Below are 15,740 nucleotides of genomic sequence, written 5' to 3' on the forward strand. Positions count from 1 at the left end.
AGGAAGGTGTATTTTTAGAATTAACAATGGGCCTCACTGGGGCATAAGAGTTATGGTTTTAGGTTGAGCTATCAGCCTCAGAGTAATGGGTCCATTACAATACATGTTCTTGCTTGTTGTTCTGTGAATAGGAAATTGCATTTGTTAATCATTTTTCTGATTTTGCTCTGGAATTTTACTGTTGGATCTTGTTTAAGCTCAGTTATGTTGTTTTCAGGAAAGAAAGTCAGTTTTTATGGGTATACTCATTTTTGTTCATAACTAATACAGGACTACTTTTGTAATCCTTTACAGTCATGGCGTCATTAATATTAAGTTTCTTGTTTATGATGTTTACATTCTCTCTTCATAAGCAGCTTCAGGTATTTCTTTATGATTATAAATGATGTTAGTAATGTTGTTTGCTAAGAGAATTTGTTCAGTAGAACAGGTGGAAATATATCCCCATAAAATCAAAAAGCTTGTGACTCTATATCGAATCAACAGGCACATTTCTCTAGGCAAAGTTATTTTAGTAATTTTAAAGACTTTTTTCAAATTTATTCCTTGTATATGTCAGTTTAGTTGATATTCAGATCTCTGACACTATGTGGGAAATTTCATCCTCATCATGCTAAACTACATCTGTGAAGTGATTTTGAAACTTGTAAACGTATGTGTGCTTTGAGTGGCGTGATGTGTGATAAGAGAAAAGATAAAACAACATCTGCTGACATTAAAAGGTTACAGAATTTTTCCTTTGTTTTCCACTGCTTCTCATTATATTTTTCTCAACTGATTCACGAAATACAAAACTTAATATTTTACCCTCTCCTAACAGGAACATACATTTCACCTCACTGAGGAGCAATAGTACATTATGTATTAAGATGATTAGTACCTGATGGTGGACCTACAGGGTCTGAAATGCATCATGTAATTTAACGAAACATGGAAAAATTGTAACTGAAGGCTTTTTTATTCATACTAACTGTGTCTTAAATACAGTTAAATTCACGGCTGTGAAATATTAATACAATTAAATATATTAGCATGGAGTCACTAACATCTGAGAATATAAAAGCTGTATGTGATCAGTAACTGATTTTACTGTATGTGTAAAAATGTAAAAACATTGTGCAATTTAAACTCAGAATTTCGTTCGTCATAGTTACACAGTTTGTAATAGGCTGTACAGATCTTAGTTGATCGAGACTGGCTTTAACTGTGCACTTAACCAGGCCCACATCCAACTTCTCTTTAGAATATAAGCTTTTTTTATAATAAAATTTATATATACAGTGTTTGTATTTTACTTTTTCCATTCCCCTTCTTTAATATAATACAAAGTGTGTGTGTGTGTGTGTGTGTGTGTGTGTGTGTGTGTGAGAGAGAGAGAGAGAGAGAGAGAGAGAGAGAGAGAGAGAGAGAGATGATATTCAGTGAGGCAGTACATTGAGTATGTTGTCTAACACAAACATTTTGTTGGTGATATATAAGTCAGAGAGAGAGAGAGGTGAAATATACTGATAAGGCACTAGTATTTGACATAAATGTTAATGAAGAATAAAGCAGAGATTGTTGAATATATATATATATATATATATATATATATATATATATATATATGTGTGTGTGTGTGTGTGTGTGTGTGTGTGTGTGTGTGTGTGTCAGATTAGGTAATTTTGATAAAAAATTCAGGTCATTTGCATACATTTTTGAAGATGATACCAATTAAAGTTATTCAGGGGAAGCTTTCATAATTTTTAAGAGCTATATTATTGTGAATATCTCTCATAAATAATCGAATGTTTTTAAATATTGTGGGTGCATACACATTGGCTGTTGTGTTAATGGTCTCTTCAGCAAAAATACTGCACTCTAATTCTCTTTTTCGTTTAAATTGATGCGACAGATTTTTTTAAAAATCTCTTGTCAGTGACATTTTCTGCCACTGCCGTCTTGCATTTTTTAAATTTCCCTCCATTGCCATCTTGGATTTTTAAATTTCCTGGATTTTTCGGTGACTGCAGTACCGACTAGTGGCGGCTGCTTGAACTGAATGCTGGAACGGCTGTAGACGTGCTATTAATAACATGTGTGCCTACTCCAGCTAAAGGTAAATGATTATGAAAGCGACTGTTTTTAATGGAGTTGCTGCTTCCTCAGGTATGTATATAAATTATTCGCTGTTTACTTTCTATTGGTAGTTTAATAGTTACTTGTGCTTCCTCCAGCTACACGTAAGTTGGGTGGAAAGTAGCTGTTTTTAATGGAATTGTTGCTTCCTCAGTTACATGTAGTAAATACTTTCTGTTTTCCTCCTGTTAGTAACTTGATAATTATTTGAATATTTTGGTCATTTTCTTGTGCTTACTATACCTAAATGAAAATTAGTAGGAACATAGCTGTTTTTATTGACGTTCTGGTTCCTCGGTTATGTATATTAAATACTTTTTGTTTACCTTCTATTGGTAGCTTAATAATTGCTTGAATACGTTGGTATTTCTCACAGAAAGTAGTTACCTATCTCTGTAGCAATGAGGCCTGTTTAAAACACACTAGTATTTCTCTTGTAGGTTAGCAATGAACATCATTACTTGCTGTGTAGCTATCAGGAAAGTTCAGTCCTTGATTTTAAATAATCAGACAATTTCTAGAGAAGTGAGTAGCGAAATACTTTCTTCATGATATGGCAGCAAAGCATCGTGGTAGGGATTCTATGATACACTCAAAGTGTTGGGATGCTATACTCATCAGTGACTACTTGACAAATGCTCACAGCGATTGATCAGAGCTGAGTTCTAAGCATGCACATCTTGTAGTCGATATCAACTGATTATGTTTGAGGTTGGGTGTAATGGAGGCCATACAGGCACCCCCACATCTGTGGTGGATTCCTCACACAAATTTCATACAATCCAAAAGCGATAGGTTGGTGCATTAATAGAATGCCTGCAGAGTAGTGTGATTGAACCAAAGTATGCACATGATCAGACAATGGTTTCCCTGTCCCGTTAACTGGTGAAATATAAATATAGGTATATAAGGAACTGCAGTTCAACCTCCACACCTGTCTGAACGGTGCCATATTTATAACCACGTTGCATTACCTAATGTGGCTTTCAATGTTCTCCTCCCTTTCACTGATGTGTAACAGCAGGAATTGAACTCACCAGTCCAGGTGACCTGTCTCCATTAATAGTGTCCTGTGCATAGCCCGGTTCATGTGTCCTGTGCCACGCAGTGAGCGTAGAAGAAAGTGTGAGGTTGTGGTCCCTGGACTTTACAGAGAGAAGACAGCTTTGACTAGCATGGCCTCCCACCAGCTGCCCTTCATCACTGAACTGGTGTGTGCTCACCACACTATGTCCCATCTACCCAGTGTTGCAGTCCACTTTAGGCCACTGTCATCAACGTGTTACCCCCTGTGGCAGGTGAATCTGATGGTGGTAGCCAAATTGAATGGAGGAACCAATGCTCCCCCCCCCCCCCCCCCAACAAGATGAAGGTGCTATAGTTGCGCGACTTTGGAGAAGGAGCATCCATTCACTGGGCAACAGGAATGTATACACAGTCAAATGCACCGACATCGCACTTGTTCTCAGCCTGCTCCCATCTCTCATGCCAGTATAAGGCATCACGACGCCTAAGCTGTTTGATACAATGAATCACTCATTTTTCCACGTTGACAGGAGCATTCTACCATGCAAGGCAGCAGCCATCTCCAAATCAATGAATAGTAAGTTTAATTTACTACAGTTTGATTGTAGTCCAGCGTGTAGTGGTATTCCAGCTCCGTGCCAATATTTGAACTTAATGTGGGGTACAGAAAGATTTTTCAAATTTTTGTTAATTTCTCTGGGCTAAATACTACCCCCCCCCCCTCTTAAAAAAAGCTCCCTGGTCCCTCTGCAAAGCTGTAGATGGTGTAGAACTGGTTCCAGGCAGTCATATGAGCCTCCACAACTGAAGTAAGTCTTAGCGGTGAAGTGGTGTATATGTGCAAGTCGCTGGTGTGGAATCAGTACCATAAGATTCGTCGATGTGGAGTTATTGTAGTACATCATGTAGTAGTACGATTTAAAAGTAATTTGAAATATGTAACAATGCGTCCTTGGTGTGGCAGTGATATCTCTTCTTTGAGCAGCTGTCATCTAGGAAACTACGTTATTTATCGATGTAGGGATTCAGTCTCACATTTGGTATCCACTCTGTGGTTCATTACGAAACGTGAAACATATTACAATGGCTTAAGGATCACATTCTTTCTCGTTCTCTCTCTCACATCACTGATTATGTCTTGCTCCTTTTGTTCAGGTTCAATGTGTTTCTATGGTACAATAAAAAACTGTTATCCTGCATACTTGTTCTCTTTCAGTATACAGAATTGAGTTTCGATCTATAATTAGAAGGCGAACTTCAGATCACATTATGTGACATTAAAAAATTAATTAAACCGCCCTAAGCTCTACAACTGCCAAGTTAATTAAAGAGCCTTCAGCTCTGTTTGCAATTAAACTTATGGTATGTACAGCACTGTACTCATATGGTGTGCTTATTCAACAATGATGTACGTCATAGATGTCTATTCCGTCTCTGCTACTAAATGAGATGCAGTTTGTTTTTGCCATATACATTTCGCTAAGTTTATTTGTGAAGCATCTACAGTGGTCTGTAAAACCTGTTTTTTACTGTATACAATAAAGGCGTTGTATAGTAGTGACAAGTATATTACTATAATACGTTTCCTCTTGTTACTCTCTTGTTTTTCAAGTTAGAAACAACTTTTCCAGCACAATTTTCATTATGTTAAATTATCGTTTGGAATTACTTACAATTTCCGATGTTAATCCATGTATATCGTCCAGGAGATGTATGTACTCGGTCTGTATATTATAGATGGCCAATTTTCGGCTTTTTTTCCTACCACATTTATTTCAACACTTATTTTCCACTTTTCATTGTGTACTGAATATGCTTGTGTACAGTGTGTAGGGTTGACGACTGTCACTAGGTATTTACCCTTCGTCTTTAGTTTGTGTTGTGGTGCGTATGCATGCGGAAAAAATGACGAAATCTAATTATATGATAGTTTTCACGATCTGGCAACGGCCTTGCTGCAGTGGATGCACCGGTTCCCGTGAGATTACCGAAGTTAAGCGCTGTCGGGCGTGTCCGGCACTTGGATGGGTGACCATCCAGCTGCCATGCGCTGTTGCCATTTTTAGGGGTGCACTCAGCCTCGTGATGCCAATTGAGGAGCTACTCGACCGAATAGTAGCGGCTCTGGTCAAAGAAAACCATCATAACGACCGGGAGAGCGGTGTGCTGACCACACGCCCCTCCTAACCGCATCCTCAACTGAGGATGACGTGGCGGTCGGATGGTCCCGATGGGCCACTTGTGGCCTGAAGACAGAGTGCTTTTCACGATCTGAGTACGAAACTGCATTTAATTATATGAAGTCTGATAGCCTAATTTCTTAACATTATTACAAGACTTAACGTTTTGAAAGCATTTTTAGCACCAGATACGATGGGGAAAGCAAGGCATACTATAACATTACAGTAAGGGAGAAAGAGCTATCGTGTTTCGTCATGCCCACTACGATACCGTTAATGAAGTTATTCGATATTTTGGTTGTGAGTGCAGACAGTTCAATATGCCTATAAAGAACCGTGTGATAATGCCTACTGAAAGTGATCATAATTGAGTGGGACTGGAGACGAATGTCAGTGACAATCAGTATCAAACCCTACAGTAATTTCGGCTGTCAGCGATTGCACAGTATTGTATTTCTACAATAAAAATTTATATAATTTGACGCAGATGTTATTTGATTTTATATGTGATGTTATATTGTTCACTAAATGGCATGAAAAAGCAATTTAACCTCGTTCTGTCCATTCAAATCCAGCTGTGCTGCATTAGAACTGAAATGTGCTAATCATAACATATTACCAAAAGTGTCCACTCTTCAGTTATGTATGATTGTGATTAATAGCTGCCCCAATTAGGCAACGTAATATCTCTTTAGTAGAATTTCGCGATCTGCTGTCAGTAACGTAGTGAAACAAAGGAGCTGTGCGTGCATACTTTGAATCTTTGTCGCCCTCCTTCTTTCGCTCGCTGCATTATGAAAAATAATGTGTTTTAACATGGCCATTTTGCACTCCCTATTCTGCTAATTTCTGACATGTTTGGAAGACTTAACATTTTTAAAGGTACTTGTATGCTGATTATGTTAAATGAACTATAAGTAGTGAGCTAATTATGACTTAAATACCGCGTTCTTGTTTAGAAAAAAAATCTGAGATAATCAGATAAATATATCTATTTGTCATGGAAAAAGAGAATCAGCAGAATTATTACAATGTATAATATATCTGTGTGTCTACCTGGCACTGCAAGTACCTGAGGCGTTAGTCGCTCATTTGATTTTGGCGTATTTCGAGACTTCATCGTCGTGGTTTCTTTTCAAAGATTTAATTCATTTATGGCATAGAAAGAAATTAACATGCCTCATTGTTGCATGTAGTCAGGTAACCCGAACGAATAATGTAAGCTCTCTCAACATTACATATTATACCTTCCCGTAACCTTTGGTCACTCATTTTAAAGTAAGGAGTAGTAATAGCTCAGTAATCTTTGTAGTGTCACCACAAGGCACCACACTTGCTAGGCTGTAGGCTTCAAATCGGCCGCGGTCCGTCAGTACACATCGGACCCGCGAGCCGCCACTGTCGACGCTAGCAGACCGAGCGCCGCCACTCGGCTGGTCTTACACGAGACAAGCTATCGCACTGCCCAGTTCTACAGCCGACTTTAATAGGAATGGTTCACTTGTTATAGCTTCAGAGATCTTATTTGCAGAGACGCTAGTTAGCATAACCTTCAGCTAAGTCAGAAGCTACGACCTAGCCAGGCGGCACATACAGTTTATGCATTGACAATTGACCGTATATGTGTGAAGCAATCAGAATTGTAAAGAAGTATTCGCAGTCCAGTCTATAACTGCACCTGTAAATATTATTGTACAAAGCCAAGATCGACGTTCACCGCTGATGCTGAATTAAAGCTAAGTATTAAATTGTATCCCTGTCTACTAACTTTTTAATCACCTAAGATGTTCCACATACATCCCGTCAAGTATAGTTCATTGATCCTCACGTCAGCCTACGTGATCAATGCGTGCAATGGCCACACTTCGTGATCAGACTAACAAGGAGACGGTGGGACCGGGGATTGGTCCGAAATTTTGTGTGGTGGAGGAGGACCCCTAACACCTCACGTGGTTAAAATATTAGGACGCACTACCCGGAAAATCCCGGGAAAAATCGATCCAAAATTTCTTAGGTGCCGTATGAGAATAAACCAGAGGTCTCGGGTTCGATTCCTTCTCCGGCACTTTTTTCCTTCTGTTTCATTTTCTTTTGTTATTCCACAAATTATTCAGAAAGTTTCCCAAACCTACATTATCTTTAACAAATTAGTTACATTATTGAATAAAAATTATTTTCTTTTTGTCCAACAACACAATTCATGGCGGTGGGTTTCCCATTTTTCATTGTAAAGTATATGAGGAGGAACATTGCGTTTTTAATCAGAATAGCAAAGCCGATTGGGAAACATTCAATTTTTATACATATAATAATTATAAACAAGAACCGCAGTGGTAATTATCGTAAAAACAAAGCAATAGTTTTTGCGACATCTTGCGCAACGTATGAAAGCGAATTTTTTACAATCACAGGGCGTTTGCAAGAAATCTGTACAAAAACATGCCCCATTAACATTTACGAAAATTTGAGTTTCTGATAATTTTGAGGCAAATCAGGAAAATTGAATCATGTCTCGGAATATTGGTGACGATAATTGATGGTGAATTATAGAACGAATTTTTATACTATCTTCCCGGGAATTAATTTCACGATTCTCCTGTAACAGTGCGCTGCAATTTTGCAAGTAACAGAAGGAGGAATCGAACCCAAGACCTCTGGCATAAAGGTCCGAGCGCTAACCATGTTTTTTGTTCGTGTTGATCGTTGTGTTTGGTCGTTGCGGACGTCGCAAGACATCCTGTTCAAGTTCGGCGGTTGATCCTTCGACTCAGTTTTTTATTAAAGCGGCCAACCGGCTCTCTGACCGAACACGTTGAGCTACCGTGCCGGCATCCATGTAGGCTAAACGACGGCTCGGCAATAAACTAACATTTTATACGGCACCTAAGAAACTTTGGATCGATTTTTCTCGGGATTTTCCGAGTAGTGCGTCCTAATATTTTAACCACGTGAGGTGTTAGGGGTCCTCTTTCACCACACAAAATTGCGGACAAATCCCTGACCCCACAGTCGTGCCGTCTTCTTGTAAGAGTCAAATTGCGTGACTCAGCCGGGTCACCCTTTTTCCATGAGGCCCATAGTTCCGCCTCATACACAACACTCTTATCGTACAGCTATCGTAACTTTCACTTCGACACTGGAGGTTTCTTACCGAGTTCTGTCTACCTTAAGTTCCTATGAGGTACCATTCGCGTTTTATTATTCTATAAGCACGTATATCGTTCATTAGGTTGCAGTAAAGTACAAAACTGAAGAAATGTCGTAGGTTTTTCTAGCAAATGTTTATTATATACAAACGCATCAACTAGGAAGAGTAAGCGTACACTAGTGATAAATATTCAATAAGACAACAGTTTTTCCCCGCGCTGTCGTTTACACGACGTGTGGAAGGCTCATGAACGCCTCAAATGTCTCTCCGTTGTGCCTGAAGAGCGAGGCACCGTGGTCGCGCAGCACAGCTGGTACGTAGGCTGCCGGAGAACTGGCGCCGAGCTGGGCCGCTCCGTGGGGGCGGCCGTGGCGCCGCACTGCAGGGGGCGCCGCCGCTGGGCGCGTGGGTGGGGCGGCGGGCGAGGGCCGCCGCCCTGCCGCAGGCTTCTCACTCAGAGTAGTTCGCGTACGAGTCGTCTGCCGCGTTTCCACTGCAACAGTTTTGTCTGTATTTACTTATTCCGCTTGCCACGCGTCCTTGCACCTAACCATTCTTAGTATTCCTATGGGTGTGGGATATTAATTAAAATTTCGTCCCTATGAGAGCTCATTTTCATTATTTTCAATACAGGACAAAGCCCCTGGTACAACTGCTGAATGGTGTGAGTACATAATGGCTGTTGGGTGTTCCTTACATTATTGGAACTTTTCAGGAGCATGTCGCAAATGACCAGTCCCACAGGATGCGCGCGTGCAGCTTATTGGCGTGTTTCGAGTTTTAAGGTCGTAGCACTGGAGCACCATACCGACAAATCGATCAGTCTGTGGAATTACTGCAGAAAGAGTGACAATCAGGTGGTCTCAGGTCATCAGCGTGGCAAAGAAGATTAACCCTTCGAGAAATTGTAGCATAGTACGACAGACATTGACGAACAGATGGGAGACAACAACTGAAATCCGGCTCGAGGTTACAGGCAGAGTGACACCACTATGAACCGTCGGGAATATACACTACTGGCCTTTAAAATTTCTAAACAAAGAAGAAATGCAGATGATAAACGGGTATTCAATCGACAAATATATTATACTAGAACTGACATGTGATTACATTTTCACGCAATTTGGGTGCATAGATCCTGAGAAATCAGTACCCAGAACAACCACCCCTGGCCGTAATAACGGCCTTGATACGCCTGGGCATTGAGTCAAACAGAGCTTGGATGGCGTCTACTGGTATAGCTGCCCATGCAGCTTCAACACGATACCACAGTTCATCAAGAGTAGTGAATGGCGTATTGTGACGAGCCAGTTGCTCGGCCACCATTGACTAGACGTTTTCAGTTGGTGAGAGATCTGGAGAATGTGCTGGCCAGGGCAGCAGCCGAACATTTCATGTATCCAGAAAGGTCCGTACAGGACCTGCAACATGCGGTCGTGTATTATCCTGCTGAAATATAGGTTTTCGCAGGGATCGAATGAAGGGTAGAGCCGCGGGTCGTAACACATCTGAAATGTAGCGTCCACTGTTCAAAGAGCCGTCAATGCGAACAAGAGGTGACCGAGACGTGTAACCAATGGCATCCCGTACCATCACGCCGGGTGATACGCCGGTATGGCGATGACGAATACACGCTTTCACTGCGCGTTCACCGCGATGTCGCCAAACACGGATGCGACCATCATGATGCTGTAAACAGAACCTGGATTCGCCCGAAAAAAATGACGTTTTGCCATTCGTGCACCCAGGTTCGTCGTTGAGTACACCATCGCAGGGGCTCCTGTCTGTGATGCAGCGTCAAGGGTAACCGCAGCCATGATCTCCGAGCTGATAGTCCATGCTGCTGCAAACGTCGTCGGACTGTTCGTGCAGATGGTTGTTGTCTTGCAAACGTCGCCATCTGTTGACTCAGGGACCGAGACGTGGCTGCACGATCCGTTACAGCCATGCGGATACGATGCCTGTCACCTCGACTGCTAGTGATGTGAGGCCTTTGGGATCCAGTACGGCGTTCCGTATTACCCTCCTGAACCCACCTAATCCATATTCTTCAGTCATACGACAAACCGCAATCGCGATAGACTACAATCCGACCTTTATCAAAGTCGGAAATGTGATGGTGCGGATTTCTCCTCCTTACACGAGACATCACAACAGCGTTTCGCCAGGCAACGCCGGTCAACTGCTGTTTGTGTACGAGAAATCGGTTGGAAACTTTCCTCATGTCAGCACGTTGTAGGTGTCGCGACCAGCGCCAACCTTGTGTGAATGCACTGAAAAGCTAATCATTTGCATATCACAGCATCTTCCTCCTGAATGAGATTTTCACTCTGCAGCGGAGTGTGCGCTGATATGAAACTTCCTGGCAGATTAAAACTGTGGGCCCGACCGAGACCCGAACTCGGGACCTATGCCTTTCGCGGGCAAGTGCTCTACCAACTGAGCTACCGAAGCACGACTCACGCCCGGTACCCAAAGCTTTACTTCTGCCAGTATCTCGTCTCCTACCTTCCAAACTTTACAGAAGTTCTCCTGCGAACCTTGCAGAACTAGCACTCCTGAAAGAAAGGATATAGCGGAGACATGGCTTAGCCACAGCCTGGGGGATGTTTCCAGAATGAGAATTTGCAGCGGAGTGTGCGCTGATATGAAACTTCCGGGAAGATTAAAACTGTGTGCCCGATCGAGACTGTCGGTTAAATTTCGCGTCTGTAGCACGTCATCTTCGTGGTGTAGCAATTTTAATGGCCAATAGTGTATTACTGCGAGCTCGGTTGAGATTTCGATATGTCATGCGTTGTTTATTGCTGACACAACAGAGTTGCGTGGTGTACAGCCGAGTCAATTGGAGCATTGCGTTGTTTTCTGTGGTGTTAATCGACGAGTATCGCTACTGTTTGTGGCGATCAGATCAGCACCAACGTGTCCGTCGACGACCCGGTCAACGTCCGTACGATTCAGCGATTCTCGAGAGTCGTACCTGTCCAACTACTCAAATCATGGTGCAGGGAGCAACTGGACACGGCAACAGGAGTTGTTGGGTAGTTGTGAATGGGAGCTGAATATTCGCTGGCATGCGGCAGGAGTGATAAGCTCTGTTATCATGCCCTTCACGATCAGGATAAAAAGTTGAATATTCCACCAGGACAATGCAAGACTGCGCGCTGTAGATCACGCCGTAAACGCCTCGAAGAATGTAAGGGCACTTAACCGGCCTGCAAGTTCCCCCAAGCATGTCTAGGATGCGATGGGAAGCCAGCCTCTAGCCAGTAGTGTTCATGAAAAGAGACAGGATGTATATCAGTTACGGGAAGAGAATCCTGAAGATGACATCCGTAGGCTGTTTACTTGAATGCCACAATCAAAGTAACAGTGTATGGTATTAGTAACCGCCGGCCACTGTAGCCGAGCGGTTCTAGGCGCTTCAGTCTGGAACCGCGCGACCGCTACGGTCGCAGGTTCGAATCCTGCCTTGGGCATGGATGTGTGTGCTGTTCTTAGGTTAGTTAGGTTTAAGTAGTTCTAAGTTCTAGGGGACTTATGACCACAGATGTTAAGTCCTATAGTGTTCTGAGCCATTTGAACCATATTCGTGACCGTTCGATTATACGCCATTCTGATGTATACTATGTACATCAGTTCCGAAAGGAATGAAAGGAATGAAAGTTTAATTGTTTAATATGTACGAGGTTTAAAGAGAAACAAAGACATCGAACGAAATTAGACACTGAAATAAAGTCAACGGTGACTAGTGAAAACTTGTGCCGGAGTTCCAGAGTTCGATAGCTTCAATGGAGAAAAACTCTGAGGATATTTTCATTTTATGGGTGGGTAGAAACATGTTAAGCATCTTGTCTTACTATTACGACGAGTTGGGAGACATTTGTTGGGCGGGAGAGGTGCTGACAGGTGTGCGCAATAAGAAACGAAAAAGATACAACATGCTGTGGCCACGTAACTTCTCTGGTCATAACCACCTTAAGAGCGCGTGTCAGTGTGGCAGAAACTAGCATTTAAAGTTGACGGGGGATAGTGAGTTATTCAGTGCTTGCTTCTTAATGTCATCAAATACAATTTGTCCAGACGCTTCTTCATTTTGTAGGACAGATAACAACTTTGCCATATTTTATAGGACGACCTGGGGAAAATTCAGAACGATGTGGCAAAAACTTACAAGAAGAAACTGTAATGAAAGTACAGTCAACCATATATCATGAACACGTATCTCCAACAAATTATTGGTGGCGGATGACCAATTGTAATATCTAATGAGGACTTATTGGAGAATTATTAAATTGGATGTCTAGCAATAAAGAAATATAGGCAATGAGCAGACACTATTGAGGAACAGGAGATGGACAAGAGTGTTACAAACAGCAGAAACCGTGAAAGACTAAGAACAATTGGGAATTCATCATTGAAGTTAAAATACGAGAGAGTAGAAGAAACGGATGGAGATAGACTACTTGGTAAACAAAAAATGACTAAACGAATATTTTGGTAGACGTTTTGTTTTTCATCGCGAGTGATATTGATAAATAGTGATGATGATGATGTAATGAAACTGGTCCCGAACCACCAGAGAACGGTCATTTCTAAGCCCAGCTTTCATAGCAGTAGATTATCGGTGTTTTTAATTGGGGAGAAACCTCCACAATTACGGATAATTTTCGCCATTTAGAACGCAGTGTACAATTTGTAGCCTTTACCACGCCAAGAGAACATCTTAGAGCCTCCAAATAATGTTAACTTATGTTTTCTTTCCGTAAGCCTAGTATTGTTTGGATCTTAAATAGCGTTCGTAGAAAACTCTTGGCAGAGACTTTTGGACTGCGTCAGTTATCAGAGAATTTCCATGATGTCAGCGCAATCTAACTTTGCAGAGGGGTTAACGCATGGTTGACCGCATGCGAGGTGTGAAGAAAGGTTACAGCTCTTTCACAAAATTCTAGTCATCGAAGGTGAGAGTTTGTGTCTTAGCCTACACATGCTGTTACCTTTTTATGCCAGCTCTCCCCGTTTGACAGAAGTGAAAGCAAGATAGTTTTGATCATAGGGTCGCACTTCCCTAAGTTCTTAAATTGGAAATCATTTTTGTGGAAAGTAAAGCGTTTGTTTGTGTTACTGTAGCCCCATACTTCTCTTACTATTATTCTACAGTATTTCCAGAACGCTTTTGACACCATTTCTCACAAGCGATTTCTAAGCTAATTGTGTGCCTGTGGAGTATCATCTCAGTTGTGTGACAGGATTCGTGATTTGCTGTCTGAAACGTCACAGTTCATAGTAACTGACGGAATGTCATCGATTGAAACAGAAGCAATATCTGTCGTTTCTCAGGGAAGTGTTATAGGCCCTCTCCTGTTCCTAATCTATGTACACGATTTAGAAGAGAATCTGAACAACCCTATTAGACTGTTAGCATATGATGCTATCGTCTACCATTTAGTAAAATACCTGCAACATCAAAACCAATTGCAATATGATTTAGGCAAGATGTCTGTAGGGCGTGAAAAGTTCCAATTGACTGGAATCCGCTAAATTTTGGTTACACATCAAATATCAGAAATTAAAAAGCTGTCAATACAACTAAGTACAAAGGAATTAAAATTACGAACAACTTAAATTGGAACGATCAGATAGATAATGTTGTGGGGAAGGCGTACCTATAACTGTCTTTTATTGGCAGAATACTTAGAAGATACAGCATTTGCCTGCCCTCTTCTGGGATACTGCTGCACGGTAAGAGACTTTTTGAGACAGTATTGATACAGGACATCGCGAAGTAGGGGAGAAAGTGACGCAAGTGTGATATACGAGTTGGGGTGTCAGACATTGAAACAAAGGCATTTTTGAAATTTCCTGGCAGATTAAAACTGTGTGCCGGACCGAGACTCGAACTCGGGACCTAGTGGAATTGAAGCTGTGAGGACGAGTCGTGGGTCATGCTTGGGTTGTCCAGATGGTAGACCACATTCCCGCGAAAGGCAAAGGTCCCGAGTTCGAGTCTCGGCCTGTAACACAGTTTTAATCTACCAGGAAGTTTCATAGCACTTCACATTCCACCGCAGGGTGGAAATTTCATTCTGGAAAGGCGTTTTTCATTGCAAAGAGATATTTTCACGAAATTTCGATCAGTGACTTTCTCCACTGAATGCGAAAATACATTGCTGGCGTCTATCTATATAGGGGCGTATTGGTCACCGTAATAATGTGAGAGAACCGAGCGAGATGGGGCAGTGGTTAGCGCACAGGACTCGCATTCGGGAGGACGACGGTTCAAACCCGCGTCTGGCCATCTTGATCTAGTCTTCGTTGATCCATTATGGATCGTGGGACGACGGCTGGCATAAACTTCTTGATGCAATAATTTACCAACAGCCGTATGTATTGTAGAAATTTATTTTATTTTATGAACTTCTATGTGCTACCAGTTTCGGCATTACATTGATGCCATCTTCAGGCCCCACTCGTCATAGTCGTGAAATCGCTATACACGAAAGAGCCATATAACTGGATCAGTGAATCAGATCGTCCTGCAACAGCTCTTGGTGGCCAGGCGACACAATTTTTCTCAGTCTGTGTCGCCTGGCCACCAAGAGCTGTTGCAGGACGATTTGATTCACTGATCCAGTTATATGGCTCTTTCGTGTATAGCGATTTCACGACTATGACGAGTGGGGCCTGAAGATGGCATCAATGTAATGCCGAAACTAGTAGCATATAGAAGTTCATAAAATAAAATAAATTTCTACAATACATACGGCTGTTGGTAAATTATTGCATCAAGAAAATCTTGATCTAGGTTTTCCATGATTTGCCTAAATCGCTTCAGGCAAATGCCAGGATGGTTCCTTTGAAAGGGCACAGCCAGCTTTCTTCCCCATCCTTCCCTAATCCGATGGGACCGATGACCTCGCTGTTTGGTCACCTCCATCGAATCAACCAACCAACCAATAAAGTAAGAGAAATTAGATCTCCTATTCGAGAGTAGAACGGCGGAGAAGTAGTCTGACGGTGGTTCGATGAACTCCTGTCAAGCACTTAAGTGTGAACAGCAGAGTAGTAAAGGAGATTTAGATAGTCTATATGCTCGTATTTTGTTCATTGGACGACAATATGAAAGTATCTAACGCATTTAGGAAGACAGGAAATGGGGAGACTGGTGCCTGTTGTTTGCTGCGTGTTCACAAACGAGCTGGGTTTCACAACATCGATGAATGCATAGGGTCTTCCACCACGGGTTGGTGATTTGGTGTAACCACTGC

The 15,740-nt window shown here is 41.9% G+C and overlaps 1 protein-coding gene across 1 annotated transcript in view; it reads right to left on the reverse strand.

Annotated features, from left to right (window-relative positions):
• Nucleotides 1–8,586: 8,586 nt before the first annotated feature.
• LOC126480788 (uncharacterized) overlaps nucleotides 8,587–15,740 on the reverse strand; it is an 86,932-nt gene continuing 79,778 nt past the window's right edge. The window contains exon 5 of the mRNA XM_050104103.1: nucleotides 8,587–8,965. Within this exon, the coding sequence (XP_049960060.1) occupies nucleotides 8,923–8,965 (43 nt within the window). The 3' untranslated portion in view covers nucleotides 8,587–8,922. The remainder of the gene's footprint in view (nucleotides 8,966–15,740) is intronic.

This window comes from Schistocerca serialis, chromosome 1 (genome assembly GCF_023864345.2).
Source record: "Schistocerca serialis cubense isolate TAMUIC-IGC-003099 chromosome 1, iqSchSeri2.2, whole genome shotgun sequence".
Taxonomy (NCBI): domain Eukaryota; kingdom Metazoa; phylum Arthropoda; class Insecta; order Orthoptera; family Acrididae; genus Schistocerca; species Schistocerca serialis.